A 24,573-nucleotide genomic window follows, 5' to 3' on the forward strand; every position below is an offset into this window, starting at 1 on the left:
CTATGATCTTTCCCGGGACTCAAAGTATCTCCATACTAAATTTTAGCAAAATCGGTTCAGTGGTTTAGGCGTGAAGTGATAGCAGACAGAGACACTTTCGCATTTTTAATAAGTATTAGTATGGATGAATATTGTATTGATTTACTTAATAGAAGTTAGAACCATGTTAGAACTATCGTTTTTAATCTTTAGATGACTGATTCCAAGCTGGAATATTCATAATTCATTTTTGAAAGTTTGGCTAACTATTTAGAAAATATATGACTCACCAGTCACCCATATGTCTGATACAGATATCACGCAGATTTACCTGTCCTAAACAGTACCTACTTGAGGTGAAATTTTTAATAGTCCTTATGTCTCTTTTATACGAGGAACACACACAAGGCGCGAAGGCAAAGAAAAAGGGCGCCTTTTTTAGCACTACTAGCACCTTAGGCGCCGAAGAAATCTCGCCCAGGGCGCTAGTAGTGCTAAAGATGGCACTGACTGTAGTGTTGTATATAGACCCTGCTAAGCGCAAAAGCGGTACCGTATCTCAAAAAAAATGGGATTTTTATGGCATCGGATAACTTAAAGAAATACGCATCCAATGAACTGTCTATCTCAGTTTTATCGGCAATCTATATTTACAAAACCTCAATTTTCTCAAAACTCACTTTAACTGAGAGCTAATACGCTTAGCAGAGCAGAGATGCAGGGATAAAATAAAAGCCATCATCTACGTCACTCGTATATTTCACCAGCGCACGTGCGGCCTGTACTCGTCGCTTAACGACACCCGCTTGATGGTCTCGTAGCCGAGGATGATGGAGAAGGAGAAGGCGGCGGACTGGACGAGGCGCGCCGACAGACCCTTCAGGTACAGCCCCATCAGCCCCTCCTCCTGCCACAGTTCGCGGAACACCTGCTTCATCGTGCCCACGCCTTCCACCTGGGGGAAATTGGGATGATGAATGGAATTTCGCGTCGGTACTATCGATATTCTGGGTTCATGTTAACCCTAGACAAATCATGTGAACCCTTACATTATATTAATGAAAGAGAAAGTGCTGCGACAAAGCGACACCTTCAAAAACTTGTCGTGTAGTGAAAATGTCACTAGTGACCACGTCTTATCCCTAGAGCCTGTCCACACGGCGCGTTGCGTCGACGCAGCGCTGCCGTTTGACACATAGCCGGCCACACGGGCGTCCATCGTGTGTAAGTTGCGCGCTGCTGTCACGACGCAGCGCGCCGTGTGAACACCTGATTATATTTTAACGCAACGGCAGCGCTGCATCGACGCAACGCTGATGCAACGCGCCGTATGGACAGGCTCTAACTTGTGACCGTGATCATATGGCCCAAAAACAACCAGTGATCACGGAAACTAACAAGTGTTCACAACAAAAGTTTTGACCACGTACCTGGAGCCTGGCGCGCACGATGTCGAGCGGGTTGGTGAGCACGGTGGTGGTGAAGCCGCCCAGCGTGCCCGCCACACACTGCAGCAACAGATGTGACACCCATGCAGGACTGATCCGCAGTAGTTCCTCTGTACATAATGCAAAGAAAGTTAAAATCATAATTTGAACTATAGTCCATCGGCGAAGCAGGTAAAAATTACTATATTATAACTATTGCTGTATATCTCTTTCCCTTTACAAGCATCTCTTTTTTTCAGTATTTAGATGGTTGCCGTATCTTTTTCGTAGATTTTACACCAGTCGCGACGCAAACGCGATTCAGTGACGGCATAAAAATACCTAAGAACGGAAGAACCTCCTCCCTCCGTTGTCTCCCCGCTGCCAACCGGCACGGTCGCGCGTTTACATCGCTACAGAAGCGCGTTGTAAATGTTACTAACAAGCGTTGGTAGCTACAAAGATCGCCGTGTGCTAGGGGGTATGCTCTATGGGCATGGTCTTCTGTATACGGGCCGTACCACGAAATCGTTTTGAGACTCAGACAGACAGACAGACAAACGAACGAGAATTCAGCGTCCTACTGTAACAAACGTGAAAAATCCTCGTTCGATTGAGTTTCAAAACGGTTTCATTGTAGGCCTCCAGATTACAGGTCATACACTGACCCTGGTACAGCGTGTAGAGCGCCCACCAGAGCGCCGAGTTGGGGACGTAGGCGGCGAGCGAGGCGGCGTACCCGCGGTACAGGCCGCGCGCGCCGTGCCGCCGCCACACGCGCGCCGCCACCTCGCGCGCCAGCCCCGCCCGCGTCCACCGCCGGTCCAACTCCAGGCCGAGGGGGTTGATTTTCTGAAAATTTTTGAATATCCATAAGTTGTGGGCAAAGGGGAAGGGACATTCGTCACGCCACGCCTCTTTCCAATTTGTACCACGTACTAAGTCTAAATAAAACTTAGACGTGGCAGTTATTAAAATCAATGGTCAACCTCGAGACCGAGGGAGTTGATTTTCTGGAAATTTTTGAACATTTATCAGGTGTGGTCAAAGAGGGGGGTGAAGCATTAGTCAAAGGGCCTCGCTCCCTGTCTAATTTGTGTCTTATTATGACATGGTATAGCAAAAAAATAAAACAAGTACAGTCAGTGAATAAAGGCTTTATTTATTTAATACATGGTACCTATTAAAATCACCGGTCAAACTCGAGACCGAGGAGGTTGAGGGTAAGGACCACATTCTTAATATTTCGTATTTGGATATCGTATCTAATGGAACAAGTGGCAATAATCTCCCTCCCCTCAATCAAGGCTGCAACAAATTATTACTATAACCGTATCGTGATGTTGCAAGTTCCGTAATAGCCGTCTAAAATAGTTCTACTATATCGGGATCGTATCGATACTTCAAATCGTGCGAAAACATTCATGTTGATTGTTGACACATGAAAATTAGATTCTTTCAATTATTCTCTTATCGCCTGTTTGTGCAAAACGCGATGGTAATAGCGAGTGAAAGAGACAAGTTATACCAGCCGTTTGTCTCTTTTTTGCTGTGATAGCAAATTCCACACTCTGCTGCAACTTGTCAGTTACAATATGGGATATTATTACAATATACTCACGGGGTTGTTATGCGCGTCGGGCTTGCCCTTGACGAGTCCCAGCACCATCAGGTGTTGGCTCAGCACGTCGAACGGCACGATCACCGTCTGGCCCACCAGCGACGCGCACCCGCCGCCAATGAACGACTGAAATATGCAATTATTTGATATATATAGAATATAGATTTTTGTTTGAAAATACAAGTAGGTAACCACGGACGTAAAAAAAATACAGACGGATCGCCATTAAGAAATGAGTGAAGCACCCTTAATAAGCCCAGGCGATCATATGTACACATCTTGCACAAACACTAGCACTGTAATAAGCCGATCGTACCGCCATTACGCAATTAGACTGCATCGCGGTGACACATCTTTGTCATTCATAAATAAAAATAAATATGCCATCTTGTGTAGTAAAATGGTGCAAGAACAATACAACCTTACACAAAAAACATCAAGGAATAATATTTCATAGGTAAGATAACATATTTTTAAAGTATTTTGATAAAATAATGTAAATATTAATTCAACTTCAACAGGTCAGTAATGTCTATAACAAAGTGGGGAAATTTTCCCCAAACCGGGGAAAATTTTAAATAATTTTTGAATAATCAAATAATTAATTTTATTGTCTTTTATTAGTGTCATGTAAGTATTTAGCATACTATTGACCAGTAATTAGGCAGGAATACAATAATAGGGGTGTAGACAGTAAACGAAATCTAATACAAATTATTGTTTTTTTGAGAGTTTGTATTATAGAATTACCGAAAATGGACATATTTTACTTAATAAATAACTTTATAATATTTTTTTTATTTAATAAGTGATTTTTTTTATTGAAATAAGAGTGTATTTATTTTTTATACATATTTTTAGGTGTACCAAAATACTTATGTACTATCAGAGAAGTTGATTCCTATGCAAATCGGGGACATAAGTAGTTTGGTTGCGTTACGTCAAACCCAGCCGACAGATCACAATTAACATTGAATTGACATAAGTATTCGACCAAATAACGTTGATCTGTCAGTTGCATAGGAATCAACTTCCTTGATGGTACATCTGTAAAATAAATATATTTTCTAAAAATAGTCTACACCCCTATTAATTTCTTAATTTATAATAATAATAATAACTTTTATTTCGGATCACAACAAAAATCCATAGTGTTAGTAAATAATATAATTGAGACTTAAACTATGTTAGTACATCACATTATCAAATAACAATAGCAGCAATTTGTGTATTAGGAATGGTGAGGCGTTGGAACTTTTAATTTACAAAAGTGGATATAGGTAACTGTTGTTTGACGACCTCTGTGGCTCAGTGGGTGGGCTGTCGGTGGCTCAAGCCGGGGGTCGCGGGTTCGAATCCTGCCGACGGAACAAAGTTTTCAAAGTTCCTGGGTCATGGGTGTGTATTAAATATGTGTATCATATAATAAAAATCTTAAATATATGTATAGTTAATAGTATAAGAGTATTAAATATATTTCCGTTGTCTGGTACCCGTAACACAAGTCCTTCAGGTACATATCACGGGGTCAGACTGACGTGGTGTGAAGCGTCCATAGATAAAATTGTTGTCTTAGATTTCCTTCAGTAGTAGGGGAGGGAAGGTGCTATTGGTGTAGTCACCCGAGCGTCATTGAGACCTAGTAGGAATGAAAATATTGAATGGACCTCTAGACCAGGAATAAATTTAACACCATGTTAGGTGATTTGATTTGACGTTAGCGCATGGTAGAACTCTCGATAGCTCTAACAGACCGTTAACTGATTTAACAAGCCATTATTTATTTAACATTACTTGATTGTTTGATGAAACGGGTTACGGGACTTAAGTATCTTATATCTTTTCGTATACAGGTTTCTTATATAGGTTTCGGGGGCGATAAATCTGTCTAGCTAGGAATTATTTTTAGAAAATGTCATTTTATTCGTGTTTTATCGAATACCGAGCAAAGCTCGGTCAAATAGCTAGTAATAATTTTATTATTGTAAACGTTTGTACATAATCATTATTACTAATAATGTTATGTAAATAATATACTTCGCTGTACGTAATATCTGTTTTTTTTCTATCTATAGTGTCATAAAAATAATATTTTCATTATGACATCTTTAACAACCGCTTACATTTCTGAAGCGAAAAAAACATAAAAATATGTTTAAGTATAAAAAATACATTTAACTTGTCTGAGTTTACAAAATTTAAAAGTAGGGAAATTTATGATTTATATGGCAACCCTCATATCACGCACACGTCCTACACGGGCGGCCATAACTAGGCTTCACTCGTGATTAGAGAAGGTTACGTCCGTACTTTTTTTACGTCTGTGTAGGTAACGTCAAATAAATTAATGTTTTCTGTTTGTATGATAAGTTAATAAAATACTACATACTTAATATCTTGCAACTTGCTTGGTTATAATTTTTTCAACTAAAAAAGCACTGCAGACGTGTTAGAACTTTGGCGTTGTCCTGAGTTTTAGGGGACAAATAATTTGAAGTTACCATTCTGTAGTTATATTTTACGGAGACTCTACCGAAACTATACCAATTTACAGTCGTAACCTACCACAATCAAAGTGAGACTGGGTACAGAATTTCACAGAAATTTTGACATTTTGATGGGTTATACCCACATAAAGTTAATATACCTAGCGGAATGGAGCAACAATCTCGAGCTGTCAAACGAAACCGAAATTGGTTTCATCTGTGTGTAAAAATATATGTATGTATACTTACACAAGCATGATTGAACATGAATTCTATGAGATTAAATTGTCAACGTGCGGCACGAGCCGACTGGACGTCAAAAAAAGAGTGCTGCTGTCATGTATCACACGTCTCTTTTTACCAAGCAGTGTTACTGATAGTGACATCTCTCTTGCTCAGGCCTTTGTGTCTAAACACACTAGGCTGAATTACGCCGGCGTAATTTCCACCGCAAATGTCAAACGCATACAAAACGCGACGGAATAGTGTGTCACCCCTCGTATTCAGCCCGTATTTTGTATGCAATTTAAACGCGGCGTAAACGCGGCGGAATTTACGCCGGCGTAATTCAGCCTAGTGTGTTTAGAGCCATAGTTTCTCTATTCCGCTAGGTATATTAACTTCATGGTTATACCACATCAAAATGTCAAAATTTAACTTTGACTTTAGGTCACACTAACCTTGACTTTGGGGTTGACGTCGTACTTGCCGAGCTCGTGTCGCACGCCCTCGTACGTGCTGATGTAGAACACGCCGGAGATTATCTGAAACTGTACACACATACTATCAATTAATACTGTGCTATAAATATACTGTAGCCCAGCTATTCTCAACTTGCGGCCCGCGGCACGCATGTGGCCCATCGAGGCTTTGTCAGTGGACGTAAAGATAAAAATAGTAATAATAAACGACACCAAGACCAAAACGTATTTGTGAATTGCCCGGATAAAATAAAGGTTGCGTAACACTGCTATAGCCGGTCGCAAACCACGAAAGTTTCGTACATTGACAATTCGCTACTTGTCTTTCACTTGCACCGGAATATTATTTATGTACTTATAATTTATATATATTTGTCTGTTAGTGGAAGTGACTTTTTGGATTGATATTGTACTAAGATTGTACTAGTAATTTTTCTGATGCTGATGGTACAAAGTTGTGTCAATCCGTCTGTTATCACTAATCACACCGTTACCGTTTTCATCTTCATTTTAACAAAATTTGGTAAGTATAGAAATTTGAGTTCCGCGAAAGGACAATGGACATAGGGAAGGTCGAAGAGTTTTTTGAACTTCAGAGACCCAATTCATGGTGAGAATGAACATGGGCCATGGCCTGAGGTCAATAAACTATCAAGGTCAACATGATACATCACAAAAACTATAGCTCGAAGTTATACCCTTGAACTTTATGTATCATACTTTGAGGTCAAGTGTAATGTAACTAGGTAGGTATGTCTTTGATTGCATTGTAAATAATATCTATTATTACTGACTGCACTTTAATTTTTAATTTTAAGCATAACTCTTAACGTAAATATAAACGTTGGTGAAAACGTTAAGAGGCCAGGTACCATCGAAATTCTCATACATACGTAATTCCAAAATCATTTTCTCATACGAAAATATTTAACATGTTTGAGTTATTTTTTAGTGTTTAAATATTTTGTAGTCAATTTACTACTAAATATTTAAACACTAAAAATATAGTAAAACACTAAAAATATAGTAAAACACTAAAAATATATAAATAAATAGTCAATTTACTAAAAAATATTTAAATAAGTACTAAAAATATTTTTAGTGTTTAAATATATTGTAGTAAATTTTTACGCAGGAACCTAGGTAATTACTATTTTAAGCTGAAAAATAACTCAAACATGTTAAATATTTTCGTATGAGAAAATGATTTTGGTATTACGTATGAATGAGAATTTCAATGGCAACCGGCCCCTTAAACAGGCCTTTTTTTACATGGAGAAATGCTTTGTATGTGTGTAACTTAATTCTTTAGGCCTGGCCGCCTGTTTAACGATGCGGTGGATTGATCGTGCCCGTAACTATGCCTAAGCGTGGAGTGGAGCACCATGGGGTTTTAGTGTTTAATTTGGGTAATTCCTCCGAGAGTCCCACATATACTGGCCGATGTTCCCAATCCGCCCGGGATGCGCAAAACATTTCCCAATGTAAGAAAGAACGGAAGCGCCTCAAATTTAAATAACGTATTTTCTAATGGATTTCGGAGGACCAGGAGATACTGATCTATTTTACACTCACACTGGACATCCAGAACCCTCTATACAACCCCGAGATCCCCTCGTTCCTGTATATCTTGGAGATGGCGTCCGACACCCCGGTGTACGCCTCCTTCTTCCGCTGCACCTGGATCTGCGTCTTGATCAGCGTCAGCGGATACAACGCACATCGCACTGGAAATATAATGAAATATATAAAAGGCGTAACAAAACTAAGCATGATAATACTTTAGGGTGTGTATGGGTCCCCTTGTATAGAGTTCGCTGTGAAAGTAGCAGCGCTGAAAGAGTAACTTTTTTCACCTTTGTATGGAAAAATTGCTTGAAAACCTTGTACTTATAATAAATAAAAATTAATTTCAATTTTGTTAGTCTCGTTAAATTTTGAGAACCGCTGAATGGATTGCTAAATACTCTTGAAAGATTTGGGGAAGTCCAGAGAGGGTTTATACGGTAAGAAAATTTAGACTGGGTTGCACCAACTAACTTTAACTATAACCGGAAAAATTGACAGATGTCGTATGAGAATATGGGGTGTTTGGACGCCATATTTAACTTTAACTTTACCCACGCCTCTGGTGCAACCCAGTCTTAGGAGTTATGTGATACGAATTTCGTTTATCGCGCATGAAAGACACATTTTTCCCGAAACCCAATGTATGTCCATGCTAAATTTAATTCAAATCTGCATAAACACATAGACTTTTGATGAATAGACAGACATCTATACTAATATTATAAATGCGAAAGTATCTCTGTCTGTCTGTCTCGCTTTCACGCCAAAACTACCCAACCGATTGTAATGAAATTTTGTATACAGATAGTCTAAAGCCTGAGAAAGAACATAGGCTACTTTTTTACTGGAAAAAAGGGTTGTAAGGGGGTGAAAATGCGTAAATTTGTTAAAACAAAGTTAGTTCCAAAAATTCATAATAGATGGCGCCGTGCGTCTCCTACATCGCGGTGACGCTTGCCCAGATTTCTTTCTATAAGAGGTGGTATCATCTTACATTCGAGTTTCGATTTTTTTTCGTTTGTTATTACTTTTTTACGTTATTAAATAACTCAGTACTTTATCTATGCAGTGACGTAACCTTAAAAGTTAAACCTATTAGACTGGGTTGCACCAGATCCGTGGGTAAAGTTAAAGTTAAATATGGCGTCCAAACACCCCATATTCTCATACGACATCTGTAAATTTTTCCTGTTATAGTTAAGGTTAAAGTTAAAGTTAGTTGGTGCAACCCAGTCTTAATGATATAAATAGTTTATGGGTAAAGTTGTGTAATTATGGGCCTAAATAAGATTTAAAATTTGGCATAAAATATAAAGTTTAATTTTAAAAAATGAAATATTATGTACACACTGCACAGCTGTTTTGATTTAAGAGGTACCAGGATTTTTTTTATAAAAGCTTTTGACACCAATTTTGTTGCCATCGCGCGCTATAAACTGAAGTCCACGCGGACGAAGTCGCGGGCAACAGCTAGTACTTTATAATATAATTTTAGCCTAACTGAAAATTTAAATATAATAACGAATAGTACATGTGAATTATAATCTTAAGTATCTATTAATTATTATGTAGTTATAGCAACTACATATTATTGTATGAGATGTGTTTTTGTGTGTTGTAGCTCCCAATTCAATTCGCCAATTTTGATGTGATTTTTTTAAGGATGACATGACAATTTTGTGTTTATCTAGATACCATAATCACTCACCAGTAAAACTACTCAATGTGTATAGGGGGAAAAACTTTGATTTGTCCATCATGCTCCACTCAATGGTCGTGATGAGCTGTGGAGGGGGGGTCTCCACCATTGTAGCTGCCATCTTTTCGTTTTTATTCGCTATTTTTCTACTGTCTTCCCCCGACTTCCACACACCAATAAACATCTATATTCTATTCCAACTATACTCTTTGGTATTATAAATATTTGTACATCTTAATACAATAAATTATAATGGAATATTATTTTTATTTAATAATTTGATTATTAAATAATGAGTTTAAATTAGTAAATAATATTTCTCTATAACAGCAACAGAATCAGGACTAGATTTCTTCAAGGATTATGATATTTTGAAATGCTTTAAATATTTTTTGGTGATGTGGTATATATGTGTGTCCATGGTTCACACGGCTTCAGAGATTCTTGCTCACTCTGAAACAATACATTTTTACCATAATTTACTGCATCAAGTTAATCCGTCAATCCCCAAGCTGCAGTCAGCTGCCACATAACAATTGAAAATATATTGTGTCTGCGATACCCACCATGGAGGTGCTACAAATATCCTATATTAATAGGATATTTGTAGAACCTCCATCGTGGGTATATTAAAAGACTTATAAAAATGTATATCTCGCATATCATCTGGTTGAATCTGCTAACTGATTAAATTACTAGCAAATTTATTGAATGAATGACTTGATGAGTTGGCCTTTACATTTGACGTTAAACATTATATTCAATAACTTCACAAGTTAGCTATCCAATTAAATGGTTTCAGTCAATGAAAGTACTAGCTATTCGATCAAATAGCAGATTTAACCACATGACTATTACTTCTTTTAAGCAAAGATGTTGCTTAAAAGAAGTAATAGTGAATCAAGAAGATTGTCTATATAGGGGGGGCCATAGGTCTTTGGGGGGGGTGGACACATTAAGAAAATCCTAGACTTCGAATTTGTGATTTTCTCACAAACAAGGTACCTGCCCCCCCTGCCCGTACCTCGCTACACCCATGCACATTGCACACAGTAGCAGTAATACAACAAATAAAAGATAAAACATAAATTAAGACTAACTAGTAGTAACTACATGCCAAACAGCCTTTTTTAAACCTTCTCTGTCCTATTGGTGGGCAAAAGACTTAATTTCTTTAATAATATGAAGATAAGTGTTAATCTTATCTTTGTCTACAAATTATTATATCAAGGTTAGTCAGCTGTCTTCTAAGCATATTACTTTGAAACAAGCATTATCTATTATCTAAATTCTAAATGAAATGAATTTAATTTTTTTGTAACATAGAAAAAAATCCTTCAACAATATATAACAGGTGTGATCTTTAAATGTTACAGGGTTTGCATAATCATTTAGCACTAAAGCAATAGACAAAAAAAAATATTTAATACTGACCAATAAAATTACCAATTCATATTTGAATAACACTTAACTTGGAGCATACACGTCGTAAAATAATTACTGCAGGAATTTTATTTTAATTAAATAATAATCATGTTAAATAAACTTACTATCTTTTTATGTTTTTTTTACGGAAGAGGTTAGGTTTTCAAAGTTAATATCATGACTCCAATCAGGTGTAATATAATACAAACAGATTTCAGTTTGTTCAGAGTATATAATTATTTATCTTATTACTAGATACGTACAATAACTACGACGTAAAAAGTAAATTCGTGAAAAATCTGATTTCAATACTTAAAACTTGATATGAACATGCATCGTCAAATTATCTAACCTAAACCTTGATCGCATTTAAAATTGGATACAAACGTATGTGATAAATAAGAGGAACAACAAATCATAAGAAAAGCAAATTGAAAAGGTGTTTCATCAATACATTGTAAATTGTAAAACCTTAAAGTTAAACCACTTACGTCAGGCACTTGTATAAATCCATAACAAAACGATGATTTTATACATAACTTGGTATTCGTTTACACGGACACTTTTGTTTAAAAATGTTTTATGTAATAATTTATAATCAATTTACACAATTACACCATGGAAAAATAAGTCCTTCGTGTGTCTGTCAGCTGATTCACCTTCTCCATTTGAGTTTTGACTTGTCAGTTGTCACTTGACATAGAATAGGAATCGATTTTGAGCTAATCGATTCACATTTAGGCGAGCCCATTGACTTTTATAAGTGGATGCGGCATAATGGTCTCTAGAGTCTGGCTAGCGAAAGATGAGACTGGAAAAAGGCGGCAAATTCAAAAAATCTACGTATGGCAACCTTGTCTATAGTCGGAATTATAGTTTTGATACTTGATTATTATTTATGACAATAATATCATATTTTAGTTTGGATAACTCATTTCAAGAAAAATAAGTTTATTTTAATTGTTGTTTACTTAAATTTTATTTTGCAATACATTTCATGATGTTTTGTTTTTGACGAAAACTCTTACATGTTTTTGTCGGAGTATTATAAGTTCTTCTTCTTTAATACTTACCGTTCATCATGAAATATATTATTACGAAATATAATTTAACCAAACAATTATCTTCATTTTTTTAATTAAATTGTCCTTACTGTTTCAAGTTTAAATATAATTTAATTTAAATGTTAAGTAAATAATTTCCTATATTATATTATTATTATTATGCAATTAAAAGTGTATTAGCACAAATTGTCGCAAGCATAATGTAGTGTAGGTACATAAAGACCTTCTTCAGCATCTCTCGAATTGTCTATTAATGTCAAAACCCTCCCTTGCATGTTGATTAAAAAATAAAAACCAAGGATTATGGGGAGATGAAAAAACAACACAGAAAATCAAATCATTTTATATAAACATTCGAAAGGTTTTTTTTATAAACTTTATTTACAATTGACTAAAATATATAGGTGTCTTTTTTTTTGACAACATTTTGCCATCTCGTTGGTAGTTAGTGCGTTCCGTTTTCGCATTTTTGGTTTCAAACATCTTTTTTTTTCAATTAAGTACCAAAAGGAACGTAAAAGTAACATCTTTAGTCATGTCACATGAATGTAACATGCAAGGGTCAAAAGTAACGTAAAATGTTACAAAAGTAACATTCTGGCAACGCTGGATGATGGTGACAATGACGTTGGTGACAGTGTTACCATAATCATCTATACTTCTATACTAATATTATAAAGGCTGCGTTCCAGAAGACGTTAATTTTGACCAAAACGCTCAAAACGTCCCCTTCTGCCGTTCCATTTGACGACCGCGGTCGTTTTGATCGCGGCTATGACGTCACTCATGACGTCATCATTTTCGCTCAAAACGACCCTCGACGAAGATGGGTCAAACCCCGCGTTCCAGATGACGTTAGAAACGCTCACGCTCAAGACCGTAGTTTTTCCCGTTCCACTAGCATGTGAGCGTCAGTGATACAAACCCAAGTGGAACGGATTATGGAGCGTTTTGAGAAAAGTTTACAAAAAGAACTATATTTTTTTATACATAGGTACATTGAACCGAACTTGGATATTACGATCCTTTTCTTCAAGTCGTAAATAAAAGTAATTTATTGTTTATAGTTACATTTATTTTACAAATAAAATACATAATATTATATTTGTTTCGTTTTTAGTATTACATTTTTTTACTTAAGTAATCATATTTTAAAATAGTTAAACTTTTATTATAATTGAGTATTCACATTGAATCATATTTTAATAACAAAACCACATACTTTGAATATTGACTATTGTCACAATATACATTTAAACGTTCTAAGGTAACAATACCGCTTAATCCTTAGTCAAGTACGAGTAAGTCAACAAACTATAGGAGAGATGAAAATTAGTATTAATTATTATATTTTAGAAATCATTTGACCTTTCATTTAAAACAATTTATTTTCTAATCAAAATATTTCATTATAATATATTATTTAATTTATTTAATTAAAATATTATTTGTAATGAAATAATATAAAGTTTTTTTGTCTCTACTCTCTCCTGAAAACTTTCCGAACATGGCTTTCGCGATATAGTTATTAGTTACGTTATAATGAAAAAAAAAACTAGAACGCCCACTTTGACCCATCTTCGTCAAGGGTCGTTTTGAGCGAAAATGATGACGTCATGAGTGACGTCATAGCCGCGATCAAAACGACCCCGGTCGCCAAAGGGAACGGCAGAAGGGGACGTTTTAAGCGTTTTGGTCAAAATTAACGTCATCTGGAACGCAGCCAAAGTGGGCGTTCTAGTTATTTTTTTTAATTTTAATGTAATATATCGCGAAAGCCATGTTCGGAAAGTTTTGAAGAGAGAGTAGAGACAAAAAAGCTTCATATTATTTCATTACAAATAATATTTTAATTGAAATACATATTATATTTAATAACATTTAATAAAATATGATTGAATTTTGAATTGATTGGAAAAGAAATTGTTTTAAATGAAAGGTATTTTCATTTCTCCTGTACCTGTTGACTTACTCGTACTTGACTTAGCATTACGCGGTATTGTTACCTAACGTTGTATTTGGTTTTTTTATTAAAATATGATTCAATGTGGAAACTGAAATAAAATAAAAGTTTAACTATATTAAAATACTTAATATGATTACTTCAGTAAAAAAAATGTAATACTAAAAACGAAACAAATATTATAATATGTATTTTATTTGTAAAATAAATGTAACTAAGTATAAACAATTACTTTTATTTACGACTTGAAGAAAAGGATGAATATCCAAGTTCTGTTCAATGTAAGTACTTATGTATAAAAAAAATTATAGTTCTTTTTTTAAACTTTTCTCAAAACGCTCCATAATCCGTTCTATTTGGGTTTGTATCACTGACGCTCACATGCTAGTGGAACGGGAAAAACTACGGTCTTGAGCGTGAGCGTTTTTAACGTCATCTGGAACGCGGGGAAAGGCTGCGTTCCAGAAGACGTTAATTTTGACCAAAACGCTCAAAACGTCCCCTTCTGCCGTTCCCTTTGGCGACCGGGGTCGTTTTGATAGCGGCTATGACGTCACTCATGACGTCATCATTTTCGCTCAAAACGACCCTTGACGAAGATGGGTCAAAGTGGGCGCTGTAATTTTTTTTTAAATTTTAACGTAACTATATCGCGAAAGCCATGTTCGGAAAGTTTTCAGGAGAGAGTAGAGACAAAAAAACTTTATATTATTTCATTACAAAAAATATTTTAATTGAAATATATTAAATAACATTTAATCAAATATTTTGATTGGAAAAGAAATTGTTTTTAATGAAAGGAAAGGAAAAAAATGATTTCTTATAAAATATAATACTAATTTTCATATCTCCTGTAGCTGTTGACTTACTCGTACTTGACTTTACGCGGTATTGTTACCTAACGTTTATATGTGACAATAGTCAATATGCAAAGTATATTATAATAATATTATGTGGTTTTGTTATGTATTAATAAAAGTTTAATTACTATTTACTATATTAACGTAACTAAAAAAATATAATACTAAAAACGAAACAAATATAATATCTATTATGTATTTTGTAATAAATGTAACTATAAACAATTATTACTTTTATTTACGACTTCAAGAAAAGGATCGTAATATCCAAGTTCGGTTCAATGTACCTATGTATAAAAAAATATTATATTATGTTCTTTTTTTTAAACTTTTCTCAAAACGCTCAAAACGCTCCATAATCCGTTCCACTTGGGTTTGTGTCACTGACGCTCACATGCTAGTGGAACGGGAAAAACTACGGTCTTGAGCGTGAGCGTTTCTAACATCATCTGGAACGCGGGGAAAGAGGTAAACTTTGTTTGTTTTGTTTGTTTGTTTGTTTGTTTGTTTGTTTGTTTGTTTGTTTGTTTGTTTGTTTGTTTGTATGTTTGTTTGTTTGTTTGTTTGTTTAATTGTAATGAATAGGCTCAAAAACTACTGAACCGATTTTAAAAATTCTTTCACCATTCGAAAGCTACATTATTTACGAGTAACATAGGCTACTTTTTATTTTGGAAAATATAGGGTTCCGTAAGATATTTCAGTTTTTTGGAAACAACCAGAAAATTTACTTATTTTACGTACGCTGCCTAAACTATAAAAGATAGAACTATACAATGTTCTAAGTAAATGTAAATCTTATAAATATCTATAAAAATGTCCGCGACACACAGCTATACCTATCTATGTGAAGTGAGGCACAACAACCATTTTTTTATTTAAAAATCTTGATTTTTATTGGACTACATTTAAACGGATTTATTTTACTCATGCTAATAATCCTTATCAAAATAAATTATTTCATCACTAAGTACAGTTTATGTAGAATATATTTGCTCTTTGAATTATTAAAATTTGACTTTTGGTGTAGAAGTTATGGCGAAACTAAAATATTGCGATGTACGCCCGTTTCGAAGTGGGCGCCACTTCGAAACACGCGAAGCGCTCGCGGGAAGGGTATCACTATGTACAATATACATCGCCCGCGTAATTTAGGATTGTCACGGAAACCGTACATTTTTCCGCAAAAAAGAAACCTATGTCCTTTCATGTAAATAATGTACCAAGTATTGTACACTATGAAAAGGTCTACAGAAAACTCCGCGATGGTATATACGTATAAGGATATCCCACATTAACATTTTTTGTCATTTACTTTTAACTTCAAATAATGGCTAATTTTCGAAACGATTTTAACCAATACGGCAATAATCATTATTTAATTAATTACTTTAAGAGGATACACCAAGGGCGAGAGAAATTGAAAATAGGTATTTGAAAATGTATTGCTGTCTCACCAATCTCAAGTCTCCCACCGCAGAGCGCGATAGAGACAACAAGACAAAAGTTCTAATAAAAGAACAGAAAATCTTCGATTCGTTGTCCGCTAATTTTTTCTCCAAAACTTAACTGATTTTAGTATTTTTTTCATCAAGAATTAAAGCAAGGCGTGTGTTCCTATGTTTTAATTTTTTTGTATATTTTAGCCAGTTTTAATTTCTGGGTGTTTGAACACAGAGGAAAATCTGGCAATTTTTTGGGTTTTTGGACGTTCTTATCTTTTTTTAATAATAAAATCATGAAAAAAAAGAAAACATAGGGACATGTTAATAGTGGCCATAGATATTCAGGGAAAAAATCATAACTCTACCGGCATCATCCAGGGAGGAAACAGGGGACAACGTTTGTATGGAAAACGGCTCCTCTTGAATACATTATTGATTATGGCCCTTTACAGCATTTTTTTATAAAATAAGGGGGCAAACGAGCAAACGGGTCACCTGATGGAAAGCAACTTCCGTCGCCCATGGACACTCGCAGCATCAGAAGAGCTGCAGGCGCGTTGCCGGCCTTTTAAGAGGGAATAGGGTAATAGGAGAGGGTAGGGGAGGGAAGGGAAGGGAATAGCGGAGGGTAGGGAAAAAAATAGGGTAGGGGATTGGGCCTCCGGTAAACTTAGTCACTCGGCGCAAACGCTGTTTCACGCCCGTTTTCTGTGAGAACGTGGTATTTCTCCGGTCGAGCCGGCCCATTCGTGCCGAAGTATGGCTCTCCCACGTATGAAAGCGTATAAAGCATAGGTATTATGATTTAAATTTTAAATGAATATTTTCGAAGATATTAATATTACAGATTTAAAAATTGCGGGACGTAGCTTTTGCGGCAGTAGGTACCGACCAATGCGGGCCACGGGTAGTAATGAATATAAATTATTTATCAAAACTACTGAATCGATTTAAATCATTTTGTGGTGACATAGGCTGTAATATATTTTATACCCGTGCGAAGCCGGGGCGGGTCGCTAGTTTTTGGAATAAAAAGCCAGTCTCATCTTTCGCTAGCCAGACTCTACCAAATCAAAATACTGTGGCTGGTCCGCCATTTTATGTTCCGTTTCTCCGAGGTACAGAAACTGTCAAAGTGTCGTATTATAGGGATGTCGAAATTGAAAAAAAATAAATCATATATCGAAACATCGATATTTGAAAAATATATCAATATCGGTCTCGATATATCGCGAAAAAAATATCGATATATCGGTCAAATTTTTCGACCAATTTGCTTATTTATAGTCCGTCAAAAAAGTGAAGAAAGGAGAACACCCAAACTCCATAGAAAATTACCCAAGGCCCGGCGCAGAAAAGATGTATCTCAGTTATTTGTGTATTTTATGTGTAACATTTTTTGATAGGCGTGTTTGCCGCAGGATGTGGCTAAGATAGAAAAAAATTATTTTAGATTTTTTCAGCCGCTAATTGAAAATTACATTACGTTGAACATATCGACTCCAAAATGTTATAAAATAGTAATGAATTATGTTTCAATAATACATAATTATAATAATAATAAATAATAAATCTTTATTTTTCAATAAAATCACATACAATATGAGGCATCCCCATTAAGCATAAGATTACTTGTGTTTTATTATAATATTATTATACCGATCTTTTTTATGTAAGTACATAGGGAAAATAAACAGAATGACAAGATTTAGTGAAAATAAGTATGTAACAGGGCATGGTCACCGGCAGAAATAATTTCCGAGGGGTGCAGATTTTAGTTTTTTTTCTTTTCTTTTTACGAACAACAGTGACTCTATTTATGTCAACAGAATATATTATTATACATATTTTAGTGCCGAAACATTACGAACTATCTTTGTACGGCTTTCAACATACTGCTTTTTATTTAAATAATTCCTGTTGATCCCGAGATTACCAAGGGGTGCAAGTGCACCACCTGGCACCGCCCTGCCGGCGCCCATGATACAGGGTGTAACAAAAATAAGTGATAATACTTTAGGATGTGTACGTATTCCTTGTAGAGAGTTCAATGTAAATTACTTTTAGCAGACAGAATTTGTAGTACCTATCTTTATTCCTAAAAGGAAAAAGTAAGTGTTTTTGTAGGTTTAGTGATTGTTTAAAACATTTCATAAAAGTAATTTAAACTAAAATTGTTAGGTATGCCTGAAAATAATAAAATAGCAATTTTTTACTTAAGCCACTTTTTGCGGCAATAACACATATGTATTTCTTTTACTAATAAAGTATACAGAAAACTGAGATACCTTACTCTTGTGCCGGAGCTTGGGCTTTTTTGGGTGTTCGTCTTTAAAAAAGTTTGTCCTTGGATCGGTACGTTTATATTTTTACTAAAATTTTTGTTATTTTACCGATGGCTTGACTTCGTATGTGCTAATTTAGTTAATAATTAGACAATAAATAAGATTTGTGATAGAATATGAATATAACATGGCTTGATTTTCGATATTATTTAATGAACATAGAAATTAGTAGATTTGACGTTTAGTGATGTACTTTTTTATCGAATTTAAAAAATATAAGGTGAAGAATCTGATCATTTATTTAAAATATTTTAACCTTAATAGCTCACTTATAACATCTTACTTATCGATATCCTCGACAAATATCAACCGAGTGTCCCATCACTATAGACCGCCATGTTTAGTTCTTGGCAATATGGCGCCGGCCACACTTTTTTGTAGTTATGTCGCTTCCATCGGCGAGCCCCTGACTCCTGAGGCGAAGGTCACTGATTAGAGAATTTGCCAATTTGGTCACTTGTAAAAAAATTGATGAATCTTTTGCTCCTAGCTCCGGTTTCATAAGCCTCTAGTAGATAGTAGTAAGTACTACGCATACGAATAATGAAAACTAGTTTTTATTATTTGTAGACTAGATTTAGAAAACCGGAGCTAGGAGCAAAAGATATATAATACTTAACTATAATACTTAATACTTAACATAGTTTAAATAATACTTACTAGAAAAGAAGAACTGGTACTAGATAGGCTGGTGATCGGGTACATATTGTCTAATTTTATTCTCCCATACATGGCGAATGGCAATTATGGCAATAGCTTATTTTTAGCATAGTCTTCAGTTCTTAACGTCCGCGTCATGGAAAGAAATTATTATACATTATTATACCTACTTTTCAATTTTCATTATTCTCAACGCATTAAAATTTATAATTTAAAAAAGTTATGTATTGACAATCAAACTGTCAATCATGCTGTCATTTGTCAATGTCATTAACTTCAAAGCAAAGTGGGCCAGCGTTTAGAAGTTTACTTTCTTTTTTCGTCTATTTTTCTTACATTAATTGTGATAAAACTAAATTATTTATTGTAGTTACTATGGTAAGGATGGAATAAATAGTCTAACCTTTACATTTCATTAATTATAAACGTTAAAGCTATCGCATAAATTACTATTCTTTATCACTGATGATGTCGTCATTAATTTTACTTGCGTTGAACTTATTTTAATATTTAATTTAAGTATAATAATTTATCAATGATATCATAAAATAAAAAAAGGTAATTTATCTATAAATTCTTTTCAAGGACAAGTATTTCATAATATTCTTTGCTGTGAGAAGTTTTTCATTATATTTTTGCTTGTTGCAGGCTCGCTATTTCAAGGAACAAGACATTGACGGTGAGTTCCCTAAAATATAATTATATTGTGTTGTTGTTCACGGCACAAATTAACAAATTAAGTGATAAATGGGGAAGGATTCCATTTATCACTTTTTCTATAAGGCATTGTCCATTGAAGAACTATCAAAATAAACTATAATTTTGCTTGTTTTTCTAGAATTCCGTGAATGCTTCTACCTATTCGCCAGATCTGGACAAATTACATCCCTAGATGAACTGACTGTTGTGATGAGGTCGCTGGGAATGAGCCCCACCATACAGGAGCTTACAGGTTCGTAGACAACTTTTTGTGTTTTTTATAACACATGATTAGGTATAAACATTTTAAATCTATTGAGAGGAAAGTTTCCAATTTAATTTACCATACTGGCATTAAAAAAAATTAATATAACATAATAATAATATATTATTGTAAGGTACAAACCCATCTTAACTAGTCCAGTAATTAATATGATAGTATTTTTACAAATAACAGGAAATACTTTTTTCAGGATATTTGAAAGGCAAAGGAGGGAAAATGTCATTTGCTGATTTCCTGGAGGTGATGCACATACATTCCAGAGCTGAGAACTTACCACATGAAGTAAGTGAAGTGTCTTTGTATTGTCCTGTGTGAGTTGTGATTCAGTAGTGTTTGGATATAAACCATAAAGTTAATATACCTAGCGGAATAGAGAAACAAAGGCCTGAGCAAGCAAGATGTAACATTGCGTGGTAAAAAGAGATGTGTCATACATGACAGCCGAACCAATTTTTTTCATCTGTTTGATGTCCAGTCTGCACTTATCAGCACGTTGACAATTTAATCTCTTAGAAAGATACTTGTGTAAGTGTACATACGTAAACAAATTTTTACACACAGATGAAAATTAATTTCAGTTTCGTTTGACACCTCAAGATTTTTGCTCTATTCTGCTAGGTATATTAACTTTCTTTTTAATGAAATAAGGGGGCAAACGAGCAAACGGGTCACCTGATGGAAAGCAACTTCCGTCAGCCATTACACTTGCAGCATCAGCAGAGCTGCAGGTGCGTTGCCGGCCTTAAGAGGGATAAGAGGGAATAGGGTAATAGGGGAGGGAAGGTAAGGGAATAGGGGAGGGTAGGGAAGGGAATAGGGGAGGGTAGGGAAGGGAATAGGGTAGAGGATTGGGCCTCCGGTAAACTCACTCACTCGGCGAAACACAGTTTCGCCGAGTGAGTGAGTTTCACATCGGTTTTCTGTGGGAACGTGGTATTTCTCCAGTCGAGCCGGCCCATTCGTTCCGAAGCATGGCTCTCCCACGTATAAATACTTTATGATATAAACTTAAGACAAGAGTCAAAATCTTACCAATAAACAGAAAAGTATTTAGTTCTTGGTCAATGGTTGTGATGAGAAAAGTTTTAAGTAAAAAAAAAAATTAAATGCAGGTTAAATTTTGTGTTCGACACATTAATTGAATTTTTAGTTTTCATTTTTTTTCAATACTTTAGATTTAATAATTTCCAAAAATCATAGCCTTCAACTAATATAATAAATATTTAACAGGTGGTGAATGCATTCAAAGCTGGTGACATTGAGAAGAGGGGCTCTGTCCCAGCCAAACAGCTGAGAAACCTCTTGCAAAACTGGGGAGAAGGGTTGTCTTCTCGTGAGGTAATAATATTTTACCTGTAGCAAAATTATGTGTTGCTGTCAATAGTAGAATAAGCAACCAAATAATGCCATAATTAAGAATCACTCCTTATTAAAAAAAACCTGGGGGCCTACCATGAGCACTTATTAAAGCAGTATTACTTTAATATTACTTTTGAATTTTGCATAAACAAACATGATCTCTATTTATATAAACATAGCTATGTTTTTTTTTCGTGCGCAATCTGAAAGTAATACTGCTATAAGATGTCATGGGGGGGCTGTTGCAATATTATAAAGACATTTACGCAGCATATAAATATCAAGATTCACTGTCTTTGCCTATCTAAAGAGGTTTAGTTCGATTATTCGCCGCCGCCGCGGCTAGTTTTTATTAAAGGCAAGGAGGAAACATCTTTCTGTTTCATACTTTTTTTTTCTCAACGTTAATGTTTTCTGAAAAAAAAAACTGTTTATGATTTAGGTATGACTTCTATGTTTTTAAACTTCTTCTGTGTATATCTCCAGGTGGACAACATATTTCGCGAGGCGAACGTGAGCAACAATGGGACGGTCCGCTACGAGGACTTTGTCAAGATCGCCTGTGCGCCCGTGCCTGATTACTACTAATTACTAAACTATCATGGAGACTAGACAGAGAGGGAATAGAGATAGAGATAACCGAAATGTAAGCTACTCTCAATGCCAAAACAATTTACCTTATTTTCTCGACAAACTGAGTGCATTATATCTTGCAGTCATCTGGTTGAATCTGCTATTTGACTAAATGACTAGTGAATTCATTGAATGAAACCATTTAATTTAATGACGAAAAGTCAACTCGTCAAGTCGTTGACTGTAACATTTAACATCTAAAGGCCAACGGGTTCAGTCTTTAACTGTAAATTGAATGGTTTCATTCAATTAATTTGCTAATAATAATAGTGCGTACTTTCGTAACGACGACACAACGCACCATATCAGTGTGGTGGCCGCGCCCTTATTTGATACTTTGATGGATCTCTTTGCCTTGCAAGAGATAATCCTCTCTTTAGTCTCTAATGGCCTAGTACTTATTTTTAAAAGCACTTATTTATTATTACATATTAGTATAAAAAATGAAATTCATTATTTTGAAGTCTGATTTTATAAGCGGGACCAAAAGCATTTTAGTATTTTATGTATTGATGCAGCTACTAGATAATGATATGTATATTATATTGTTACGTGATTTTTATTAATATATTTTGTCACATATAACAGAGTTTTATTATAAAATATATCTATATCTATGGACGCCTCACACCACGTCAGTGTAGCCCCGTGCTAAGTACCAGAAGGACTTGTGTTACGGGTACCAGACAACGGAAATATATTTAATAATTTTATACTATACATATATTTAAGATTTTTATTACATCATACAAATATTTAATACACATCCATGACCCAGGAACTTTTTGTTCCGTCGGCGGGATTCGAACTCGCAACCCCCGGCTTGAGCTATCAACAGCCCACCAACTGAGCCACAGAGGTCGTTTATTTTTAATCTATAAAAACTTATTGTACGATAGTGGGCTAATAAGTAGTCAATTAAACCAGCCACCGTCTCCGAAATCGGCGCTGGAGGCATCTTGCAGATAGCATTAGGCCACATTTATATTGAGTCAGTGGCTGTCGTCAGAGTACTGTGCTGACACCAATGTACACTATGTAACTTAACTTTCTCGTTAAAGTTTCGCCCCCCTGAAGAAATGCGATGTGGTCGGTATTTGACAAGTGGTCGACAACGACTGCAAAATGTGGTACGTGTGAATGGTCCAGTTCATTTACAAATTAGGGGGGTATTACATTATCATTTATAAATGATCATTTCTATGATCATATATAGAATCCAATATATATATGATCATTTGACCATATCTGCATATTACATTATCATATTTCATTGATCCTATTTGACGTCATATGTGGTTTCAATAGCCAATGGAGAGCGCTAACGCTGACAGGTATTGACGTCAGAGTTACTAGATCTCAGAGAATTCGATTTGTCAAAAGACATCGTCATTTTTAATATGGCTTGTTTTTTGTTATCTCAGCAAGATAATCCAAGTATATAATTAGAAAAATAATTACATTACATTATTTGAAACATATTAACGAACAAGAAATTAAAAACTTTTTTATATTAAATAACTGGCAACACCTATTTCTATGACCGTATTGGATCCAATCTCTCAGCAAATGTCAAAAATCTATGATCAAGGAAGAAATGAATCATATGTCTATATTACATTATCCAATATCATTGACTCAATGATCTCGGATCCAATATATATGATAATCTAACCCCCTTACAATACGAAATATACGCCCGACCACGTCGTGTGGTTGTCGTGCGGTTGCGGTTGTCGTGTGGTTGTGGTACGCATAAAGTGCGTTAACGCTTTGGAGTTAAGGTTGAATTTGTTATGTTCAGTTTTGGTAATTCGCTTCGATGCGCTTCGACTCTGCGCTAGTATAAATTGACCCTTACGATCGGAATGAAAGCACAAATATAATGAAAACTGTATTTATTTCAAACATTAACAAACTCCTGTAACATGATATGGCACTAGTTTACGTGGTCCTCCTGCTAAACAAACAGTTGATTAAATTATAGCCCAACCAGTCTGCCGAGTTCTAGTTTACTATGCATTGGGAAGTTAACACAAAGTATTTTCAGAACAGTACAATATTGCATGCTGTAGTTATTATTCTATGCCACTAGGGCCGCAGTTTTAATGCCGTTCAAATGATATTAACTTTTTAACAGTGATTAGCAAAACTTACACTCAATCATCTAAAACCTATGTTTTGGAGATCTGATGAAAAGTCAAATCTAACCTTGCCACTCACATTTTGTAGTTTTGCAATTAAAAACAGGCGAAACACCCAATTATTATTGGCACTTTAAGAATTCATACTATGGAAAATCTTATCATTGCAATTCTTAGTATTTTTCAACAAGAGTCTAAGGTGCCAATAATA

General features: G+C 35.1%; 2 protein-coding genes across 2 annotated transcripts; one reads left to right on the forward strand and one right to left on the reverse strand.

Moving 5' to 3' along the window:
- Positions 1–720: 720 nt before the first annotated feature.
- Positions 721–11,583, reverse strand: LOC121736460 (solute carrier family 25 member 44). The gene is made up of 8 exons (XM_042127660.1): positions 11,399–11,583; positions 9,492–9,935; positions 7,790–7,941; positions 6,194–6,283; positions 3,028–3,153; positions 2,075–2,258; positions 1,410–1,537; positions 721–934 (listed from the first exon to the last, which is right to left on the reverse strand). Exons 2-8 carry the CDS (start codon positions 9,664–9,666, stop codon positions 740–742), a joined length of 1,050 nt encoding a protein of 349 aa, XP_041983594.1. The 5' UTR covers positions 9,667–9,935; positions 11,399–11,583; the 3' UTR covers positions 721–739.
- Positions 11,584–19,529: 7,946 nt separating this feature from the next.
- LOC121736362 (calmodulin-like protein 4) lies at positions 19,530–22,800 on the forward strand. Its single transcript, XM_042127522.1, has 6 exons — positions 19,530–19,622; positions 19,893–19,923; positions 20,083–20,196; positions 20,417–20,508; positions 21,457–21,564; positions 22,072–22,800. The coding sequence occupies exons 1-6, from the start codon at positions 19,620–19,622 to the stop codon at positions 22,171–22,173; spliced, it is 450 nt and encodes a 149-aa protein (XP_041983456.1). The 5' UTR covers positions 19,530–19,619; the 3' UTR covers positions 22,174–22,800.
- The last annotated feature ends 1,773 nt before the right edge of the window (positions 22,801–24,573 follow it).

Source organism: Aricia agestis, chromosome 19 (genome assembly GCF_905147365.1).
Source record: "Aricia agestis chromosome 19, ilAriAges1.1, whole genome shotgun sequence".
NCBI classification, from domain to species: Eukaryota; Metazoa; Arthropoda; class Insecta; order Lepidoptera; family Lycaenidae; genus Aricia; species Aricia agestis.